This window comes from Micromesistius poutassou (genome assembly GCF_964030765.1).
Source record: "Micromesistius poutassou genome assembly, chromosome: 4".
Classification (NCBI taxonomy): domain Eukaryota; kingdom Metazoa; phylum Chordata; class Actinopteri; order Gadiformes; family Gadidae; genus Micromesistius; species Micromesistius poutassou.
The window spans coordinates 9,184,783-9,205,671 of NC_140274.1; the positions used below are offsets into that span (position 1 = coordinate 9,184,783).

Genomic DNA, 20,889 nt, shown 5'->3' on the forward strand with positions numbered 1-20,889 from the left:
GACCTGTTGGATGTCCTACCTCGACTATGGTGAGAACCGCTTCTTGGGAGGTCCTCATCACCTCCATGGTCTTCTCACAGCATCTGACCGTTGAAAACAAAATAGATACATGTATATATTATGGAATAAAATACTGGGGTCATCAAGAGCTGCTTGCAATTATTGACTAGAACAAGCAATCGGTGTGACAAGGTCAGCTCTGGACTGAATCCATTCATCTCGCCCTTTATGGCTGATGACATGCGTCATGCTCTCCTGATGAACAACACAAGCTCAGTTTGTAGCTGGCTAATAAGAGGGGTCTCAGCGTTGGGTCTCACCTCCTGAACACGCCCTCCACTCCGGTGATGCCCATGCCATCCACCATGTCCCGGGTCAGCCGGAAGGGAACCGTCTCCGGCGTGGGCAGGACCTTGCCCTGCTCAAAGGCCACGCCTTTAAAGCGGCAGAGAGGACAGAAACACAAGAGACTGAGAAAGGCCCGGTCCAGACAGTTGTTCCTCAGGCGGTGGCCAGAAGAAAATAGCCTTTATTATTTATTGTACTCAATCGAAATGTAGCAATGTTTTTTTTTTTTTTTACCCAAGTCAATATGGATGAGCTCTGCGGTCTGCTCGTCGATCAGAATGTTCTGGATGTGCCGGTCACCCAGTCCTACGATGTAACCCACTGAGGAGACAAGCATCATTCATACAAGTACAGTCTATTTAGTAAGCTAAAGAAGTCTGCATCATTAGCTATTACAATATAGCTATTATATTGTGTGGCCATACCTTGTTATCAATAATTATATAGTAGAAATAACTCAAGGTTGGGTGAGGAATGCTCATATTAAACACAAAAATATTTGTGTATTCTAGGAAAGAGTTGAATATACAGTAGGCCGCTCATGTTTTCTGTTTTATGCGACGGAACCGCCCATGAGTCAGTGACAGAGAGCTGTAGTATGAGATGAACTCGACTCCGCCCGTGAGTGGTGTGTGTACCGATGGAGGAGGTGGCCACGCTGCGGGTGTAGGCCAGCCGCTTCTCCATCCACACGGCCGGGTCCAGGAAGCGCTCCATGCAGAAGTAGCGGAAGACGGGCCGGAAGTGTCTGCACACCTCGCAGTAGGCCATCAGCTTCCCCTCCGGGCCCTGCCGCTGGGCCTCCTACAGGGGAGGACGACACGGGGGTTTGGAGGTACAGACAACGGTTTCAAACAAAAAGACTCGCAGCTTAGACGAGGCAATTCGATGAACATATCGGCCCCACTTTATATTTATAATATTACCTTTTTGTACTCTTTATGTTCCATTCACAGTCTCCCCTTGACTAAAACCAAGATACATATTCAATCATCCCCATTTCTACTCTCTTCAATGCGGCTAGTGTTTTTATTTACGATGTACATTTTCTGCTGGTCTTGAACTTATTTGTGACTCTTTCTAAAAAATATTTGAATCTCCTTCTACGTATTTGTTGTTTGCCATGTCACACGCAGTGCGACTGTTCAGAACGAGTCACACAGTGCTATACGGTGCATATGACCAATATAACACTTTTGACAGCCGTCAAGGGTTGGACTCCAAGCCGAAAGCCCCTGGGTTCCCCTCCCCCCCCCCACGACGCTCGCCGCCCCCCCTTGTAAACCTCTGTCAAACCCAGCCGCGGTGTGCGAGGAGGTCAGCGCTCACCATCATCCTCTTACGGCAGACCATGTTGGTCCAGTCCTGGGGTCTGAAGCGCCCGTGGGCCCCCTTGTGGGGGTCCGCCAGGAAGTCCCCGATGGGCACCGTGCCGGAGCACCACTCCAGCACGCCGCTCCGCTGGGAGAAGGGGACCACCTGGGAGAGGGGGGGGGGGGGGGGGGGAGCCAGGGATGAGTCAAGGGTCAGACCATCGACGGTCCGTCATGACCCAGAACATACCCCAACGTAAGGCGCCTTTTTCTTCTTGGTAATGACGGCCGTTAATTCGGGGGGGCAGGGAGGGAGCATTGAACGTTGGGAAAGGATGGAAACAAATATAAAAGAAGAGGTGAAAGATGGAGAACGCATGAGTTGCTGTTTTATTTATTTTCTTGATCGTCATTCTTCTGTTTATTCTGCGATCAGGGATGGTAAATGACCTTGAAGTGGGAAACTGGGTTTAAAAAATAAACTAAGACAAAGCGAAAGAAGGTGAAGTTATGAGATCATTTTTTAAAGCATTTTCTTGGTCATGATGGTGTATGTGAGGCCTTGTGAGGTGACGCTGAAAAAGCAAAGTAGTTGCCCAGAAACGGCAACAGCAGTGCGTGTCCACAGACAAGCCAAGAGAGCGGCTCTGACGCGGTGTCACCTTGTATCTGCGGATGTGGAGCTTCCTCCGGCGCGTCTCGACGTTGCGCTGCAGCAGCGTGGAGCACATGGAGAACACCTGCTGCATCACCGCGTCCTGACGCAGGTCGTCCTGGCCCTGAGGGCAAAGGTCATCTTCAGGACACCCCCCGACACATACTTAACATTTCCTGGGGATTCCCAGAATTAACCGAGAATTATCCTGACATGCTTCACATTTTATTACATTTTTAACAAATCATCAGTAATTATTTAAAGAAAATCTATTTTATATTGTATTATTCGATTTTATTAAGACTAAGTATTAAGTATTTTAAATGTCTTTAATTAAAAAAGGCATGAGTTTACTGATTGACCCACAGCTCTTCCCTCCAATGTTTCCGCTCATTTTGAAGTGGTGTTGTTACCGTGGAATTTTCCGTAGGAATGCTTTGTTTTCAACAAAGCATATGAACAATAGCCTGCGATGAATACATGTGTAACTAACCTCTTATCTCTCACGCTGACAAGAACACAAACAGGGTTAATTATTACCGCAAAGCAAACCAATCACAGAAGTAAAGGCGAAGCTATTATGGTCAGCACAGCTGACGAGCTAATAACACACCTCAAAACACCTTCAAATACACATCAAACCCCTACTTCACTTACGTGTGAAGTACGCACATGAGTGTAGGACAAAAAAAAAACCAAGTCACGAGTGTTTGCATTCTTTCTCCTTCACGCGCTCCCTCTTTCATCTCTCTCTCTGGCACACGCCAGAACCAGGAACCAGACCAGGGGGGCCTGGGGCTTCCCCCTCCCTCCCCTCCTCCTCCCTCCCCTCCCTCCCCTCCCTCCCCAAACAGGTCCCGGTCTCCACCTCTCCTTTCTCTTTTGAAGCCTTACTAAAAACACTTCTCTTGACATCTAACTCTCCTCACCTTCACGTCCCTCTCTCTCCCCTTTCACCTGTGTGCTTTCAAATGTTCTTATGTGACTTTCTATTGATATCCTGCTGATTGTTTTTTGCTCCTGTGTTTTACGCCCCGTGTATAATGTCTTTGCGTACTTAGAAAAAGTGCAATAAAAAGAAAATGGATTATTGTTGTTTACTAGAAGGACACACACACACACACACACACACACACCTTGACCAGCTGTCTGTGGCTCTTGCCGTCCGAGCCCACACAGTCGATGATCTTGGGCAGGTTGACTCCCCCGACGAGGCGGTACTGGGGCTTGAAGTGGCGTATGGTGACCACGTTGTCATAGCAACCCGACGGATCTACCTATAGGCATCAACAACACCGTGCTCTTTGATACAACCATCTGACCATGGCTAAGGACAGTTATGACCATCATCACAGTACGGACAATATGAATGTCACAAAATGCATGGCTTTTGGTGTGTTCCTTTATTTCTATTTATCGATTTACTGTATATATATATTTGTATATATTCTTGTGCCTTTATGGAGGGGAGGGTGAAGATAGACAGGGTAGCTGGTTGTAGGAGGGAGGGAATGACCGTGGATCGGAGTGGAACATGGGTCGCTACGAGGCATGTCGCCTATGTGGTTATAAGGGCAATGTTTGTTTTAATGAAAGTTCAGATCACATCTCAAGCAGACAGCCCCTGTCAAATTGCAGTCAAGAATCATGACTCAAAAGTAAATGATTACGCACCTTAATCTCCACAGTGGGAATGGTGACCTCTTCCAGGTCTTTCATGTTCATGATGGGCTGATCAGCAGGAATGGGAAGAGGCTCTGTGAAGGAACGCATCAGACACACCACACCGTATGATCGCACTGCGCCCGTTATTCAGAGGCCCTGCCAGAAGTATGGATATGAACCTGACCTCGCAGAGTTCCTAACAGACACAAGGAAGCAAAACTTGCTGAATAAATAATATTAGCATAACCTCTAGACAGAACACACATCAAAGTACAGACATATTGAGCTGGTTTTCTTGCGTGGCATAGACGGGTCGAAAAATAAAGAACGCGCACACGCGCACACGCACACGCGCACACACACACACACACACACACACACACACACACACACACACACACACACACACACACACACACACACACACACACACACACACACACAATAAACTCACTCTTCTCCTGCTTGTGTCTGCTGGCGTCCATGTAGGCCAGGGTGATGTATGCGTCGCACAGGTACTCCATGCCCTTCAGCATGGAGGCCCTCTTCTTCCTCACCACGCTGATGATCTTCCGGGCCACCTCCGAGCGCTCCTGCAGCCGCGGCACACATGACCATCAACCAGGGATCCCCGGCCGGGACGTCCCATGCAGGCGTATTACATGAAATTCTCGTCGTATATTAGTAGTAGTGGACTTTTTTCACCTTTTTTACTTTCCTTGTTAAAGGAAAAACATGTACTTTTTTCATGTTATATGAATATTTTGTTTATTCAACCTTCCTTTATTCAGCCATGTCTCATATTTTTCAAGAGACGCCTGAGTGCACTTTGCACAAATATACAAACACTACACAAGGCGATACAGGCACATGGTCTGAACGCATACAATGACACACGCAAGTGCTCAAACACACAGGTGAGTCCGCCTACGAACAATACAAAACAATACAAACATTTCATCGTCAGTTCATCATCAGTCATTCGATAACGATTGCTGTGAGAGCGATAGCAGACTCTGGATGGATAGCAGGACAGCACACCCGAGATGGCCAGAACCATGGCATACTCTGGAAGGACAGGCAGACAGGCAGACAGGCAGACAGGCAGACAGACCGACAGCGTTCCTACCAGGTCCAGCTGTGAGGGCTGCTGCGGCGCGTTCTTGGACAGCCGGGACTTGCTGGTGAAGCTGGCGTCCTTGTTGGCGTTGACCAGAGCCAGGATGATGAACAGTGTGTGGTGGGGGTGCTGCAGGCACGCGTGCAGGATCAGCTGTCAACGCCACAGCAGAAACAACAACAACAGTGGCGATGAAGTCCATGTAGGCAGGAGGACCTGGGAACTTACAAACTTAACAATAATAAATAAGGTGATAAGATGGATGAACTATTGACTATTACTATTAACATCTTCAACCAACGCCATTGCAGGCTTTTACAGTATTCTTATGCATGCAGTTCATTTTTTTTTACCAAAATTGTTCCAACATTAACTGCTATATATATGCATTGAGCATGTGTTGAGCTATCAGTTTTGGTTGTTAGGTAGCGGAAATTTGAAAGAGATTAGTTCCAATCTGATTTGACCTGAAATGCATGAGGACGCTCGTTAAGTGAATATCATGCAAACTCCTCTACTTGGGATAATGATCCCAATCTGAAAAAAAAAAAAAAAGATCCCCCAGCCGTACGTCATTGAGGACGTCATGGAAGCCACTGTCCTCGGCGTCGGTGGTCATCTTGGTGCCCATGCGGGCCGCCAGCTGGTACATGAGGGGCAGGAACTTATGGGAGGGAATCCTCCTCACTCCGACCTGCCACACACACACACACACACAGCCTCAGCTCACACCACATGAAGAACTGACAAAAAGGGGTGCGTGTTTGTGTGTGAAAAAGTTTGACTTTGTTAATGTATATGCAATGTAAAATTAAGCAGTAGATCACGACAGGCTGTACCACAGGGGGTGGCCGTCCCTTCGCTGCGCGTCGGGCCGTTACACCCCTTGACTGTGGTATAATGAGAACATTTCACTGACTGAAGTGATCTATTGCTTTTATTAAACGGTTACGTAAGTATGGCAAAATTAAAGTCATAGACACTTCTCAATTTTGAAAAAACGAGAAAGTCGGAAAAGCATTTTTTTTGAAGAATACAAAAATGCAGTCCCTCCTGGCTGCCTGCAAAGTGTGCGGCGGTTGCTATGCAACACACGGTAGCGTCCTTCAGAGAGAAGGCTAGAGACGGTAGCTTGGTTTGCCGCAATTTAGTGGCGAATTAACTATCGAGCAGTTCACTCACCGTGTGCCTATTGCTTTACAACATTTCCACCCTCTCCATCAATCAACATAATTTTAGGCTTCAGTGAACTATGCTATTGCTTTTATATATAAATTAACAGTTCAAGTTAGGCGCGGAGTGATACGGAACTCGTAAACGTAAACTGAACGGGCGTCATAGCTGTGTGTATACGCTCATTATACAACAGTTAGGAACCAATCAGATCGCTTGATTTAAGCCACCCGTTTTATAAGGTATAAATAGAAAATGTGAAATAACGAGTGTGTTTGTGTGTGTGTGTGTGTGTGTCTTTGCGTGTGTGTCTTTGTGCGTGCCTGCGTGTGCGTCTTTGTGCGTGTGTGTGCATGCGCGTTTGCGTGTGTGTGCGTGCGTGCGTGTCTTCTGCACCCCGCCCACCTTCATCGTGGCATTGACCTCCTTGAGGTCGGCGTTCTCCAGCCACAGAGAGGCCAGGCGGAACACCCAGTCGTCGTGCTGCTCCCCCTCTGCCAGGCAGTGGACGTAGTTGTCCACCGCCTTGCACAGGAAGCGCCGCCGGTCCGCCTGCAGGTTGGACAGCGCCTGCTCGTCCAGCTGCAGCTCCCGCTGCACTTTCACAGTGTACCTGGTGGGGGGGGAGGGAGTAGGAGAGCGTACTAAGGCCGTGTCCCAATTCTCCCCCTTCCCCTAGATTTGAGCCCTAACCCTAGATTTTGTGTGTTACCGCGAAGGGGTAGGGTGTCCCAATAAATAAGGGCTGATTATGGTCCCATGTTCACGCGACGCAATGACCCCGCAGAGGCTTTGACGCGGTCGTGAACCTGTTTTGGTTCTGCTTCGGGTTTTAGTGAACAGACCAATCAATGTAAATTATCAGGTTACAATTTTTGGGAGGCGCACGTCAGGCCCTTGCGGTGGACGGAAGGAGGGTCCGCAAGGACGTAAGGGGTCCGTAACCCCCTTTGCGTTGCGTGAATGTGGGACCATAATCAGTCCTTTAGGGGAGCAAGGGGGAGTGCTGTTTTTCCCTTAAAATCAACCCTTAAACGCTAGCCAGCTCGGGAGCTGACTTGCAGCTAAGGGCACTCAAAGCAAGTGTTCTTGTTAAGGGGAGATAAATGGGACTCGGCCTAAATGTGAGATTACAAAACGGCCCCCTGCTTCCTGCAGTCTGCATCCCGGTCACATGGAGAGCGTGATGAAGACGATGAGCGGGAAAAGAAAAAGGTGACGTGATATGTGTGAAATGATTACGCTCTTTAAAGATGTTCTTATAGCAGGGGTGGGGAACCTTTTTGACATCAAGGGCCGTATCAATTTTCGGGGGCCGCAATTTTTCTAGCCCTATAGAAATAACTCCCTCAACACATAACTTGCATGCACTAGCATGCTCAACGTTTTCTCTCTCTAAATTTGGTCTGGGGAAAGCTGCTTGTTGGGAACTCAATCTTTGCTTAAGTGCGTTTATTTTGTCCTTGCGTTAAGTGCGTTTAACTGCCCCTGCAATTCACTTAGCCTATTCAAGATTCAAGAAGCTTTATTTACTAGCATGTTTAGTACTGTAAACAAAAAGAAAATTAACCTTTTTCTCCTTAATTCATTTCGTTCAAAAGTTGTCACTTATGCTTGTATAACTATTTCGTAGGCTTTTTTTTTTTTTTTTTGCCCTTGCCTCCGCGGGCCGGAGGAAAGGCTTGGCAGGCCGTATCCGTCCCGCGGGCCGTACGTTCCCCACCCCTGTCTTATAGGGACAGCTCAATACTTTTTGTTAGAAAGGTTTTGAGTATGAGAGTTTACACAACACTTTCCAACACACAAAGTTGAAATATCCCTTCACTATCTCTGTATTTCAATGCATTGTTGTTGTGGGTGCGGTCTGAATTGATGTGTTGTTCCCCTGGCCGCAAACCAACTTCACCGTGAAGGGATAATAAATAACCTCATCATTAAATGATAACCAAAATAAAGAGGCCTTGTGTTGGTTGATCGAGGCCTTGCAGCATATGTAGTTATACTACCAGGTGTGAGTGTGAATAGCCAAAGTTGTTACAAATTCTGCCTTTTCCTGTGCCTTCGTGACATCACAAGTGGGAGTGTCCACCTAGATGTATGATGGATAGATAAGCAACATTTGCAACTTAAAATGGCAAATCACACTTACACCTGGTGGTATAATAGGGGCCCTTTAAACATTGCTTAACACTATAGAAAGCACTGGTATGTATATGCTTGTGTCGTCCGACCCCTTAGGCTTGTAGTTCTAGTTGTAGTTTTCATGTTGGCGGACATCCTAACTATATAAAAAAGGTAGATCCTGTGAGTGCAGACCTGTTACTGTCGATGTTGTGCTCCTTCATCAGGTCCACCTCCGCCTTGGCCTTCTCCAGCAGCACCTGCTTGTTCTCAAACTCAGAGGAGCCCATGTATTTTTCGATGGTCTGGTACTGGAAGTCAGAGAAGCGTGCCAGGGACAGGAAGGCCTGGGTCCGCTGGCTCTGTAGCCGGGCGTCCTGCTCGCCCGAGTTAGCCTGCAGCACCTCTACTGCCTGGGAGGGGAACGTATGTGTTTGAATACATAGAGTAGAGAAATGTTGGATCCTTACCAAATAAAACGATTCATTATGTAGAATCGTCTGCTCACAGAGGGTTGTAGCATTCAACAACAACCGGAAAGTCTAAGAGAAATCGGAGTGAAAACAAAAAACGAGTATCATCCCTCAGTAAGGCATGCTTAAGGACAGCCTTGAACAAGGAGTATATATTGTTATTAAAGTGATAACGTCATAATGCTTGTGGTTAATGGCCACTTGCTAGGGGGAGCAGGCAGGGTGGTGGAGTGGTTAGGACTCCCAGCGAAAGGTACTTGGTTCAATCCCCTCATCCCGAACATCTGTAGCCAAACATGTGGGCGTCCTAGAGCAGGATGTCCAGCCCCACCTTAAAGGTTCAGTGTGTCAAATTGAATGGCATCAAGATGAATGGACGTGGCAGCAATGGAAAACAATAATCGTTTTTTAGTATTCAGTCGGTTGCAACTGCTAGATGCCACTAAATCCTACAAACGGCCCCTTTAATAACCTTTATCTGAATTAGCTCCACACTAACTTGTGCCTCAGCAGTTTAAATGTTTTAGGCCTGACTAAAGTTCTTGAATGAATCTTTGCAAACAACACTTATCAACAATCTCACTTCTCTGTCTAGTATTGGATGTTTGCTGAAGCTAGTGTGACATAGGAGCATCTAACTCTCTCTCTACAGCAGATTCCAGGCAGGCTGTTTACCCTCTCCAAGTAATTCTCCAGGATGACTCCAGGACTCTCCAGGCAGGTCTCCGCCAGCCAGTTACCACACAGCCTCATGCTCTCTGTGTAGACAGGAACCAATGCTGGGTTCATATCCACCTGGAGCAAGCACCCACAGACACACACCCACACACACACACACACACACACACACACACACACACACACACACACACACACACACACATAAATTACTTCCAATGTACCTTGTTTTAGATTTCGATCAGCATTCTTCACCAAAAATAAGTTTGTTTTCAAGTACTGTTTTATTATTTGGCCTAAATTAATAGCATGGTACACAACGTTATGCTTTTAGAAAAGTTGTGCTATGATTCATAGTCTTTTTGCGTACATATTGCAGTATACAATTATTATTATGTATTTGTGTGTGTGTGTATGTGTATGTATATGTGTGAATATATGTATACCTGTATGTGTGCGCGTGTGCGTGTGTGTGTGTGTGTGTGTCTCAGACCTGCCCCTCTAACGTGTTGATCATCTCCTTGAGGAGGCCCAGGGCGAGACCCTGCTCGCCTTTGGCCCAGAACACCTGGGCTTCCTCCAGTTGCCACGACGACGAGGCGGCCGCCGTCCGAGCCACTCCGCTGGCAAGCTGCCTTATCTGGTACACGGCCCGCTCCGCCAGCTGGACAGAGCCGGTAGTGCACATAAAGGGAAAGGAAATTTGCAATTAAAATGGATGTTGTTGACCTCTGCTCACTTGCGTTTTGTACTGCACAGTGCGATGACAATTACCTTGAATCTGGGATGGAAAATTCCTGTGTAGCTTTGCTTATCCTTTAACCTTTCCCAGCCCTAAGATCACACTGACCTTTTGTTCAACGCCTTAACATTTTGATTCCTCTTTCTATCTCATTAACGTGTTTATCTGCTCCATTAAATACTATTTTATTCTACAAATATCGTGTGCGATTGTGCATTTAGAAGTTCATCATAAAGAAATTGCAGACAAATCTGATCATGACATAACTTGTAGGTGCAACATACCCTCTTGTATTAATATGTCCATTATATTCTATAGTGTTATCCTAACTAGCTATAACTCTTAACTACATCAACATGCTGTATTTTATATGCTTGTAACATTCAGGTATATCATATAGCAGACACTTTACACGCTACTTTAATGACTTTCATTACAATTTAAACAAGACTGCACACAGACTCTAAGCGTTTCTGAGGCTAAAGTTAGAAGTAGTGTCCAGGCAATCCAAAGGAGGGCAAAAAAAGATCCAAAGACATTTCTAATGTTTCAAAGCAGCGGTTCCTGGGGACAGCGTACCTGTGTGTTCCCAGCGTTGCGCGCCAGCCGGCAGAGCTCCATGAGGTGGTTGGTGAGCACGGAGCGGAGGAACAAGGTGCTGTCGGGGTCTCCCGCCCGGGCCAGCAGGGTCTGCATGGCCACGGAGCGCAGGGCCAGGATGGGCTCCACCAGGGGGAAGTCGCTGTCGGCCAGCAGCTGGGAGTGCTGCCCCCACCGCCTGCACACCTCGGCCAGAACGGTGTCCGAGAGGGGCCTGGGCGGAATCAGAACGCAACCAAATGTTTTTTTAAAAGGCTCCTACTCCTAACCCCCGCCATAATGATACCGGGGTGAGGGGCGACTCACGCCCAACTCCTGTAGTTTAGGGGGAGACGGAGATTGAAACCAGCAATAACCGTGGAGAAAGCAACAGCCCGTATAGTCATATCGAATGACTCAGATCAGTGTTTTACAAATCTGTGATGTTGTTTTTGTCTTATTTGTGGACCCAAGGGAGAGTAGCTGACTACAGTGTTTTCAGCTATTACTCCTTTCATAAATTGATAAACATGTACACAAGAGTGTAAGGGGGAATATGCATGTCATCTCCATCATAAAGACTTTGGCATTTAGATGAAGATCTGTGTTAGTGTATAATATTCATTTTATTTGTAACATTAAAAATGGATTAAGTGTTTGCCATTAAGATGAATGCCAATGCATTGGGCACTCATTATATAATTGGTGATATCTTGAAGTTGTATCATGCTTATTGCTTCCTCAGCGCCCCCACCTGGAGAAGAGCTGCCTCACACTCTGGAGCTCCCCCAGGCTCTGGAGGTTCCTCACAGCAGGATAGAGGGAGGACACCGCCTCCAGGCTGCCCCGGCACAGCTCCTCTACCTCCGCACCCCTGTTCACACACACACACACACACACACACACACACACACACACACACACACACCACACACACACACACACACACACACACACACACACACACACACACATATAAAGAGGACACATAGAACCAGAGGAAAACAAACACATTTAGTCACAATGTGTCATTTTATATTCAATGTCTTCCAAAATCATATGCTACATGCAACTTGTCTACCTACCTGGCATACTTCAGGGTTCGGTCGAACATTGAGAACTCTTTATCGTTCAGAGCCAGCAGGCCCCCGAACACAGACTCGTTAAAGCCAGGGTTGGCTTTCTCACTCCTGAAAACAACAACACATTTAACAGCCATGGAAATCAAGATTCCTCATCGGGTCACAGACCCGGTTGACGCACCGGACACAAACACACGAATCAGAACATGTTGCTGACCTCTCTGGCAGGTCGCAGTCCCACTGGGTGTTCCGCCAGGCGGCCTGGAATCGGAGCTCCCTCAGCTCCGACCCCCACTCCACGCCCTCGCTGTCCAGCCCCCGCAGGTACGTGGCCAGGATGCCGCTCAGACCAAAGTTCTGCAGGGCCTGCTCGCCACGACCGAGACGGACATCAGACACATGTCACAGACTGCATCACGTTTCTACCATTCAGGTAGAAATGGGGAGGCAGATCTAACACTGTATATATGAATGACGACTGATCCAATGAAGAATGATTTAAGCAACACCCTCTCCGGACGTACCTCTACGATACCCACTTGTCGGGTGACCTCGGGCAGAGTGGAGTGGAGGTCGTAGGAGCTCAGGGCCTTCCCCCACATGGCCTCGTGTTCGTAGGTTCGAATCCTGCAAACAACAGAGAGAAGGAAGTGAATTGGTTTCACTGGACATTGGCCACTGATGACTGAAACAAAACAAGATATATGAAGAGCAGGCAGGTTATTCAACGGTGAGCTGCTCTGAAGGAGGCGGTCCTGGGGGGGGTGTACTGCGGTGTCTGTGATTGGTCACCTGGTGAGAGGGCTGCTCATCTTCTCCCCTCCACAGCCATACAGACTGTCGGGCTCTCCGATGCAGCGATACACCTCCATCAGCAACTCCTGCACACCCACACAAACCGTCAACAGGAAAAACAGACGTTCGGGACGCAATAACGCTAAATAAAGATTGTTCAATAGTTCATTACAATTGTAGAAAATGTTCTGCTATGAAACAACTTCAATATTGAATGCGTCATTTACATACTTTTTTAAAAATAAAATTGTGATGTGTGATGTGTATATGGTAAGAGAATTATAAATAAAACAAAACAAAATATATCTGACGACGGGTCGTCATGATCAACCTGTAGGCTGATGCCGGTGTCCTCCGTGCTCTTCTGCGTCAGGCTGGAGATGGTGAAGGTCTGGCTGTTCTCCTCAAAGTTGATCCTGCGAGAGGCTTTCGACCGGTCCCTGAAGACAACACACAGACGCAGACCCAGGTATAAAAAACACAAGGATGTCCACAAAAAAAACCAAAACATCTTCGTTAACAACAGAACATGGTGTGGTGACACAGGATGGGCGGGCGGGGCCACCTGCGGCTCTCCTCCGTGCTGGCCTTGATCTTGTCCACGTAGATCTCGCTGTACAGCAGGGCCGTGAAGTGGGCCGAGCAGGCCTGGGCGGCCCGGGCCACCTCCAGGTAGTTGAGCTCCAGCCAGGAGTTGGTGTCGCCCACCGCACTGCTGGATCTGACGGCACCGGAGTGAATGCCGTTACATTGCGGTGGTGAAGATGTATTTAAAAAAAAAAAAAAAAACATGATATGCCATGGAGTACAAGGTCTATACTGTGTGCTGCACCATGCAGAGAACCTGCATCGGTGCATTCTGCAGTACAATTGAAAACCTGACATTATTGCAATAGAATACAATACCTTATTACAGAAACTACAATCAATTATTTAATTCAATCATTCATTTATAAATAAATACATCAATCCACTACAAACAAAAAAAGACAAGCAAAATAGTAAAGTAGTTAATAGTAAAATACAATTACTTCCTGACAATAGCTATAGTTCTTTATAACACTGATGATAGTGTCCCACCCGTTTGTGTCTGCTGGTCTCTGCTGGTGTCTCAGGTAGTCCACCACTGACAGCATGGTCCTCAGAGAGGCCTTGTCCAGAGACCCCTGGATCACCATGTCTGAGTCTCCTGGCAAATCAACGATTACACATTAAATTTGAATAAACCAAAGCAGCGTCATACATTTCATTAAGCACAAGGCTCCAGAAGAACAGGGGAAAATGCTAAAAGTTTCGTTTAGGTCGACATTTTTGCAATTCTTGCATGCTGTTGATTAAAGGGAAATTTTATAGAGACACAGAGAGTCAATATGAACCGGCTGCATAGCAGCAGTTCCACACAGAAACCCCTCTGTCTTGTCCCACAGGCACAACAGTCAATCCTGTTATTTGAATGGGGAGTGAGGGTAACATCCCGGGCCCTACCGGACTCTACGGGGAGTGGGGTGGCGGACCGGCCCGAGGTCTGGGAGCTGCGGCAGCAGGAGGTGAAGAAGTCCTGGACATGGTGGGACAGCAGCAGGCGCCAGGAGCCGTCACGGTCCCCCTGCAGGATGGAGTGGAACACCAGGGGCAGCGCCCGCTGGCAGAAGTCTGCCCGGACCTGGGAGGGACACGGGGGGACAGGACTTTAGTCTGGCGCACCTACAGCTGAGGCTGGATGACTTGAGGTCTCTAAAGGGTACGTTGATCATCTGATGTGTGCTCTGGGCTACAGAGGGCAGCACATAGTGGAGGAAGGATACGTCCTGGTGGATATGCTGCACTGTATTTGGATTTATTTTGCCGATGCTGATATGGTACATGTTTGCAAGTATTCACTAGGGGCAGTTACTATTAAACAGATACTACTACAGGTACTATTATGCACTGTAATACACTAAACATGATCAAACATATTTAACTGAATATATACACTAATTTCTCTATCTAATCTAGTTCTGGACTAATAAGATACTCAGGCTGATGAATGCAGAGGACCCTAAAGTGGCCAACATGAGGCTCATGTCCTGGTACTGACCAGACACAGCGGCCGGGACAGCAGCAGCATTTGGTTGCGGACCCCACCGCTGTCCAGCAGGGCGACACACAGGGTCTTCAGCCACCGCTTGTGGGCTCCCGTCTGGGGAACCCACAACTCCTGGCTCTCCAGCAGCTCCTTGGACTCCTCCGGACCCACCTCTGTGCTCCCGTCATCCAGCTGCACGATGCCCACGGTAAAGCAGGCAAATAAAGGCCGTCAGTTTATCCTAAAGCTGACCTGAACAGCACACATGCACACACAAGCACACACTACCTGGCTGTGCTTTGCAGCATGTATTAAAACAATGTATTAGCTAATCCGATAACCCATTTTAAACACGTTTTATGCAGTAACAGCCCAGCGTTGTGGTACCTTCTTCTTGGCTGTTCTGAAGGGGTTGAGGTAGGCCAGCATGGGGTCCTGCTTGTCCTTGTGTTGCTCCCAAAAGTCGGCGCCCGACTGAGTCCCCAGGATGTTCTTCACACACTGACCGGCGGCCTTCTTCACCTCAATACTGGTAAAAACACACATGCACAAACACACACACACGAAAGCAGCTGAATAATAATACATTACATGGATGAACACATAATCTTTATAGACTTGTTAGACCTGAAGTAAAATCAACTATTTAAATAATTTGCCAACATTAAGTAATTTTACTCTTTAATCCAAAGTGTACGTGCAAGCACACACATGCAGACGCACACGCAGTACCTGTGGTGAGTGAGGGCGTGGTTCATGCAGTCCAGCAGGATGTAGAGGCCCTGGGCGTGGCTGGAGGGGAACAGGGTCACTGCCCTGGTGTAGAGGGGGTCTCTGCCGTGCAGCAGGGCGATGGTGGACAGGTCGATGGGACCCAGCTCTCCCAGGCAACTGCCTGCTGCCTCTAGAAGGGTGAGGCAGACACAAGATCAAACTATTGACCAGGGACGTTTCCCTGACGATACAGGCCAGTCATTTATCTAAGAAATGCTTGAAGGAAATGTTAACCATGAAAGTTCTCGCAAGTCTTTGAAGTGATAGCAATGAATGCCTGTATGAAAACTTTACATGAAACTTTGTACCATGTTATTTGATTATATCATGACATTTTAGTTTATTTCATCATTATTTAAACCAGTCACAAAAAAAGGTGAACAATGGGGGCAGTTTGCGGTTTGTTATCAATATCTCCAATAGATCAATATCTCCTATAGATAAAGTGTATACAGCTGTATATAGTGCAAAGGGCTTGTACGTCAGGATGCATCATGGGATATCTTGTCGGCGGCACACCACCATATTGAGAGGTCTCAAGAAAGTTAGTGGTACTGTAACGTAAATGTACCGTAACCTAGGCTAATGTAAACTTCTAAAAAAAACACATGAGAAGCGCTGTTACAACATATTTATGTCTCCCCATAATGACGAATCATTTCACAATAAATAGCTAAACAAAAACCAAAACAACATTACTACCAACACAATGGCTTCCAAGATGGAGGCGGTCATTGTGATGAGGCGTTGCCCTGTACAAGCCCTATACAGATCTTAAGAACTCTGGCCAGATGTGGTACCTAGGATATGGGCTCCTCCAGGGTGGTTGGCTGCTACCTTACACAGGTGGAGCAGGCTGAGAATCAGCTTCACCAGCACACTCTCTGAGGGCTCCTCTGGAACCAGGACACACACACACACACACACACACACACACACACACACACACACACACACACACACACACACACACACACACACACACACACACACACACACACACACACACACACACACACACACACACACACACACTCTTCAGACTTGATGTAGGTATGTACAGCATTGACAAACTGTTCCTCCAAAATTGGCTGCTGAATGCCTGCATTGTCCTGCATTTTTCTTCTAAATAAATAAATAAATGTTGCAAATATTTCTCCAAAGTAAAATGTCGGCAGAAACAGTCCAGGAGAAATTATGATCTATCTTAATTAAGGTGTTTTCATGAATTTTTTATAGAATATTTCTCTTTAATCTTCCTTCACAACTCCTTTGAGCGCTCCTCACCGTGGCACTCCCTGAGCAGCTCTCTGATGGCGGCCTTGTTCTGCCTCAGCTGTCGGCTCAGCTCCTTCAGGCCCTCCAGTCGGGTCAGAGGCAGCGTGTCACATGACGTCACAGACAGGAAGTGCTCTATCTCCTGTCGGAGGAGGAGGAGAAGCAAAGACGGATGCATGGCTTATAATGAGCTACCTGTGGTCTTAAGATACTAGACGAACTAGAGAACTGGACTGATCCAGGAAACCAACGCTGCTAGATGCTAGTGGGCAGCAGTTGCTCAAAAGGTAGAGCTGTTTTTTCTGGCAACCAGAAGGTTGCTGGTTCGATCCCTGGCTCCTCCTAGCTAAATGTTGAGGTGTCTCTGAGCCTGACTCCACAGTTGTTGAAAGCATATGTGTATGAATGGGTTAATATGAGGCAATAATTGTAAAGCTTTGAGTGACCACAGGTCTGAGAGTGCTGCATAAATGCAATCCATTTAGTGGGGATCAGAGAGAAATCAGACATTCGAGGGCCCTTAAAATCAAGAGATGATCTTGAAGGGAGTAATGGATATCATTTTATAATCACGAGTCTGATGATGGAATATCAACACCAACTCCATGTACTTGTGGTTCTTACATCAAGGGGTTCTGTATATTTTGTGTGGGTTACCTGTCGCAGAGTGAAGGCTCCAGAGCTGTATTTCAGCTCGTGCTGCACGGAGCGCAGCTCTGTAAACTCCCCAGGGCCGTCGGGGAAGGGCTCCAACCTGCAGATGGCGCTGCGCAGCTTCTCCTGGTTCTCCACCACCAGGAACCTCAAGAGAGAGAGCACCTGGAGGGCCAGAGAGGAAACACATCTGAGCCATGGCAAAGAAGAGCCTAAAGAGAAGTAAACTCTGCTTTGCTTGATGAAACCATTATATCTACCACATTCAGAAGAGATGTATGCTACCCCGGTGACTTCTTTAAAAATCAATTCCTAAAGGCAAGGCAAGGCAAGGCAACTTTATTTATATAGCACTTTTCATACACAAGGCAGACTCAAAGTGCTTCACATATAAACATTGTCATACAATAAAATAAAATAATAGATAAGTAAAAAGTAAAATAGATAGAAAGTAAAGGCAAAGTTAAAAAACAACATTTTAGAAAGGCAGAGTTAATAAAAATGCATTTTAGAAAGGCAAAGTTACTAATAAAATAAAAATAAAAATAGAAACATTGTAGATTTAAGATTTAGCAGAAAGCTAAAGCAAACATAAAAGTCTTCAGTCTTGTTTTAAAAGCTGTCAGAGTTGGGGCAAGTCTTAAATCCTCAGGGAGTTTATTCCAGCTATTTGTTGCATAGTAACTAAATCCTGCTTCCCCATGTTTCGTGTTGACTCTGGGGATAATTAACAGATTGGTCTCAGAGGATCTTAGTGGTCTAGAAGACTTATGTAGTGGAAGCATATCAGTTAAATATTTTGGCCCTAAACCATGTAGGGATTTGTAGGTTAGCAACATGATTTTAAAATCAATTCTCTGACATACAGGGAGCCAATGTAATGATTTGAGAATTGGTGTAATATGTTCAAATTTTTTGGTCTTTGTTAGAACTCTAGCAGCAGCATTCTGAACAAGCTGTAGTTGCCTTAGAGTTTTTTTTGGGAGACCTGTAAGGAGACCATTGCAGTAATCAAGCTTGCTAGTGATAAAGGCATGTACAAGTGTTTGTAAGTCTTCGGTAGACATGAGCCCTCTAAGTTTTGCTACGTTTTTAAGGTGATAATATGCCGATTTTGTAACTGATTTGATGTGACTGTCGAAATGTAAATCTGAATCCATAATAACCCCTAGATTTCTGGCTTTGATTGAGGTTTTCAAGGACAGAGAGTGAAGGTGTTGGGTAACTTTAAGCCTTTCGGTTTTAGCACCAAATACAATTATCTCGGTTTTGTCCTCATTTAGTTGAAGGAAATTTTGGCACATCCAGTCTTTGACTTGCTCAATGCACTGGCACAACAGATCTATGGGCTGATAGTCATTTGGTGATAGAGATACATAGATTTGCGTGTCATCAGCATAGCAGTGATGGTCAATATTGTTATTTTGCATGATTTGCCCTAGTGGGAGCATGTAGATGTTGAATAGAGAGGGTCCTAAGATCGAACCTTGTGGGACTCCACATGTCACGTTTGTTGATTCTGAAACAAAGTCGCCAATGGAAACAAAGTAGTTCCTATTTTGTAGGTAGGACCTAAACCAATTTAAAACTGTGCCTGAAAGCCCCACCCAGTTTTCTAATCTGTCCAAAAGTATTGTATGGTCTACAGTGTCGAATGCAGCACTGAGGTCTAGTAGCATTAGTATTGAGATTTTGCCAGAGTCTGTGTTAAGACGGATGTCGTTTACAACTTTAATAAGGGCGGTCTCAGTGCTGTGAAGGGGTCGAAATCCGGATTGGAAGGTGTCATAGCAACCAGTTGATGCCAGGAAGTCACTAAGTTGCTGGAGGACAATTTTCTCAATGATTTTACTTATGAAGGGTAGATTTGATATTGGTCTGTAGTTGTTAATAACAGAGGCATCTAGGCTCCGCTTTTTTAAAAGGGGTTTGATAACTGCAGTTTTTAAGCCTTTTGGGAAAGTGCCTGATTGGAGAGAGTTGTTAACTATTTGCAATATGTCTATTGCTAGGCAGTCAAAAACATTCTTAAAGTGGTTGGTAGGTAAAGTATCAAGGCAACAGGTGGATGGCTTCAGTTGTGTCACAGTTTCCACAAGAGTTTTAGAGTCTGTGACATTAAAGCATGTCATTGCCACGTTACTTTTGCCTGAATATGGTGGTAGTCCAGCATTTTTGTTTAAAGTGGAGACATTGATGGCGCGTCTGATGCCTTCAATTTTATCAGTATAAAATGCTGCAAACTCATTGCATTTCTGAGTGGAATGAAGGTCAGGTGGAATTTGTGTTGGGGGCTTGGTCAGTCTGTCAACAGTTGCAAATAGGGTTTTGGCATTATTAGTATTGGTTTTAATGATATTGGAGAAAAATGTTTCTCTAGCACTTTTTAAGTCTAAATTGTAAGCACGGAGGCTCTCTTTATAGATGTCATGGTGTATATGAAGTTTTGTTTTACGCCATATGCGTTCAGCCTTCCTGCATTCTTTTTTCTGGGCTGTTACAAAAGCAGCTTTTCTCCAAGGTGCCTTTTGCTTTCCAGAAATCGTTTTAACCTTATAAGGTGCAATGACATCTATGACTTTCAAAATTTTCAAATTAAAGTTTTCTAAAAGATCATCAGCAGAACATGGGTTGAGAGGTGGTAGCAAGGAGATGGCCTTTTTAAAAAAGTACATTAGAATGTTCATTGATATACCGTTTTTTGACAGTATTTGATTTTGTCTGTATGTCGGGAATAAAAGATATATTAAAGAAAACACAGAAATGGTCAGACAGTGAAGGATCAGTCACAGAGAGATCTGAAACATTGAGACCCTTTGTGATAACCAGGTCTAGAGTGTGCCCCTTACAATGAGTAGCCTCTTTCACATGTTGAGACATTTCAAATGTGTCCAAAATGGTAAAAAGTTTTTTTGCACACTTATCATTAAAATCATCAGTATGAAAATTGAAGTCACCAGTTATAACTAGACAGTCAAAGTCTGTGGAGATGCTAGACAATAATTCTGTAAAGTCATCGAAGAAATTTGCAGCGTATGTGGGTGGCCTGTAAATAATTAATAGGAGAACTCTGGGGGAACATTTCAATACAGCACAAAGGTATTCGAATGATGGAAAATCACCAAATAGCATCTGTTTCCCCTGAAATACATTTTTAAATATAGCAGCAACCCCTCCACCTCTTTTTCCAGATCTACATACATCAAAAAAGTTATAGTTGGGAGGAGCTGTCTCTATCAGAACGGTTGCACTGTTATTTTGTTCTAGCCATGTTTCAGTTAAAAACATAAAATCCAGTTGAGCAGTGGTAATAAAATCATTAACTAAAAAAGATTTGTTATTAAGAGACCTAACATTAAGTAGACCCATCC

The 20,889-nt window shown here is 45.7% G+C and overlaps 1 protein-coding gene across 1 annotated transcript in view; it reads right to left on the reverse strand.

The window, feature by feature from the left end:
• The window catches only part of atm (ATM serine/threonine kinase), a 39,189-nt gene that overhangs the window by 2,147 nt on the left and 16,153 nt on the right, over positions 1-20,889 (reverse strand). Inside the window, exons 31-61 of the mRNA XM_084467130.1 lie at positions 17,522-17,683; positions 16,874-17,006; positions 16,387-16,482; positions 15,545-15,716; positions 15,200-15,341; positions 14,825-15,004; positions 14,230-14,407; positions 13,825-13,933; positions 13,310-13,465; positions 13,076-13,184; positions 12,742-12,830; positions 12,474-12,576; positions 12,167-12,315; positions 11,953-12,057; positions 11,622-11,741; positions 10,868-11,102; positions 10,040-10,210; positions 9,544-9,663; positions 8,591-8,808; positions 6,680-6,887; positions 5,673-5,795; positions 5,111-5,254; positions 4,436-4,574; positions 3,991-4,073; positions 3,453-3,593; positions 2,324-2,440; positions 1,678-1,827; positions 987-1,152; positions 583-669; positions 321-435; positions 20-83 (exon numbers count right to left, since the gene is read on the reverse strand). Of these exons, the coding sequence (XP_084323256.1) occupies positions 20-83; positions 321-435; positions 583-669; positions 987-1,152; positions 1,678-1,827; positions 2,324-2,440; positions 3,453-3,593; positions 3,991-4,073; positions 4,436-4,574; positions 5,111-5,254; positions 5,673-5,795; positions 6,680-6,887; positions 8,591-8,808; positions 9,544-9,663; positions 10,040-10,210; positions 10,868-11,102; positions 11,622-11,741; positions 11,953-12,057; positions 12,167-12,315; positions 12,474-12,576; positions 12,742-12,830; positions 13,076-13,184; positions 13,310-13,465; positions 13,825-13,933; positions 14,230-14,407; positions 14,825-15,004; positions 15,200-15,341; positions 15,545-15,716; positions 16,387-16,482; positions 16,874-17,006; positions 17,522-17,683 (4,284 nt within the window). The remainder of the gene's footprint in view (positions 1-19; positions 84-320; positions 436-582; positions 670-986; positions 1,153-1,677; positions 1,828-2,323; positions 2,441-3,452; positions 3,594-3,990; positions 4,074-4,435; positions 4,575-5,110; positions 5,255-5,672; positions 5,796-6,679; positions 6,888-8,590; positions 8,809-9,543; positions 9,664-10,039; positions 10,211-10,867; positions 11,103-11,621; positions 11,742-11,952; positions 12,058-12,166; positions 12,316-12,473; positions 12,577-12,741; positions 12,831-13,075; positions 13,185-13,309; positions 13,466-13,824; positions 13,934-14,229; positions 14,408-14,824; positions 15,005-15,199; positions 15,342-15,544; positions 15,717-16,386; positions 16,483-16,873; positions 17,007-17,521; positions 17,684-20,889) is intronic.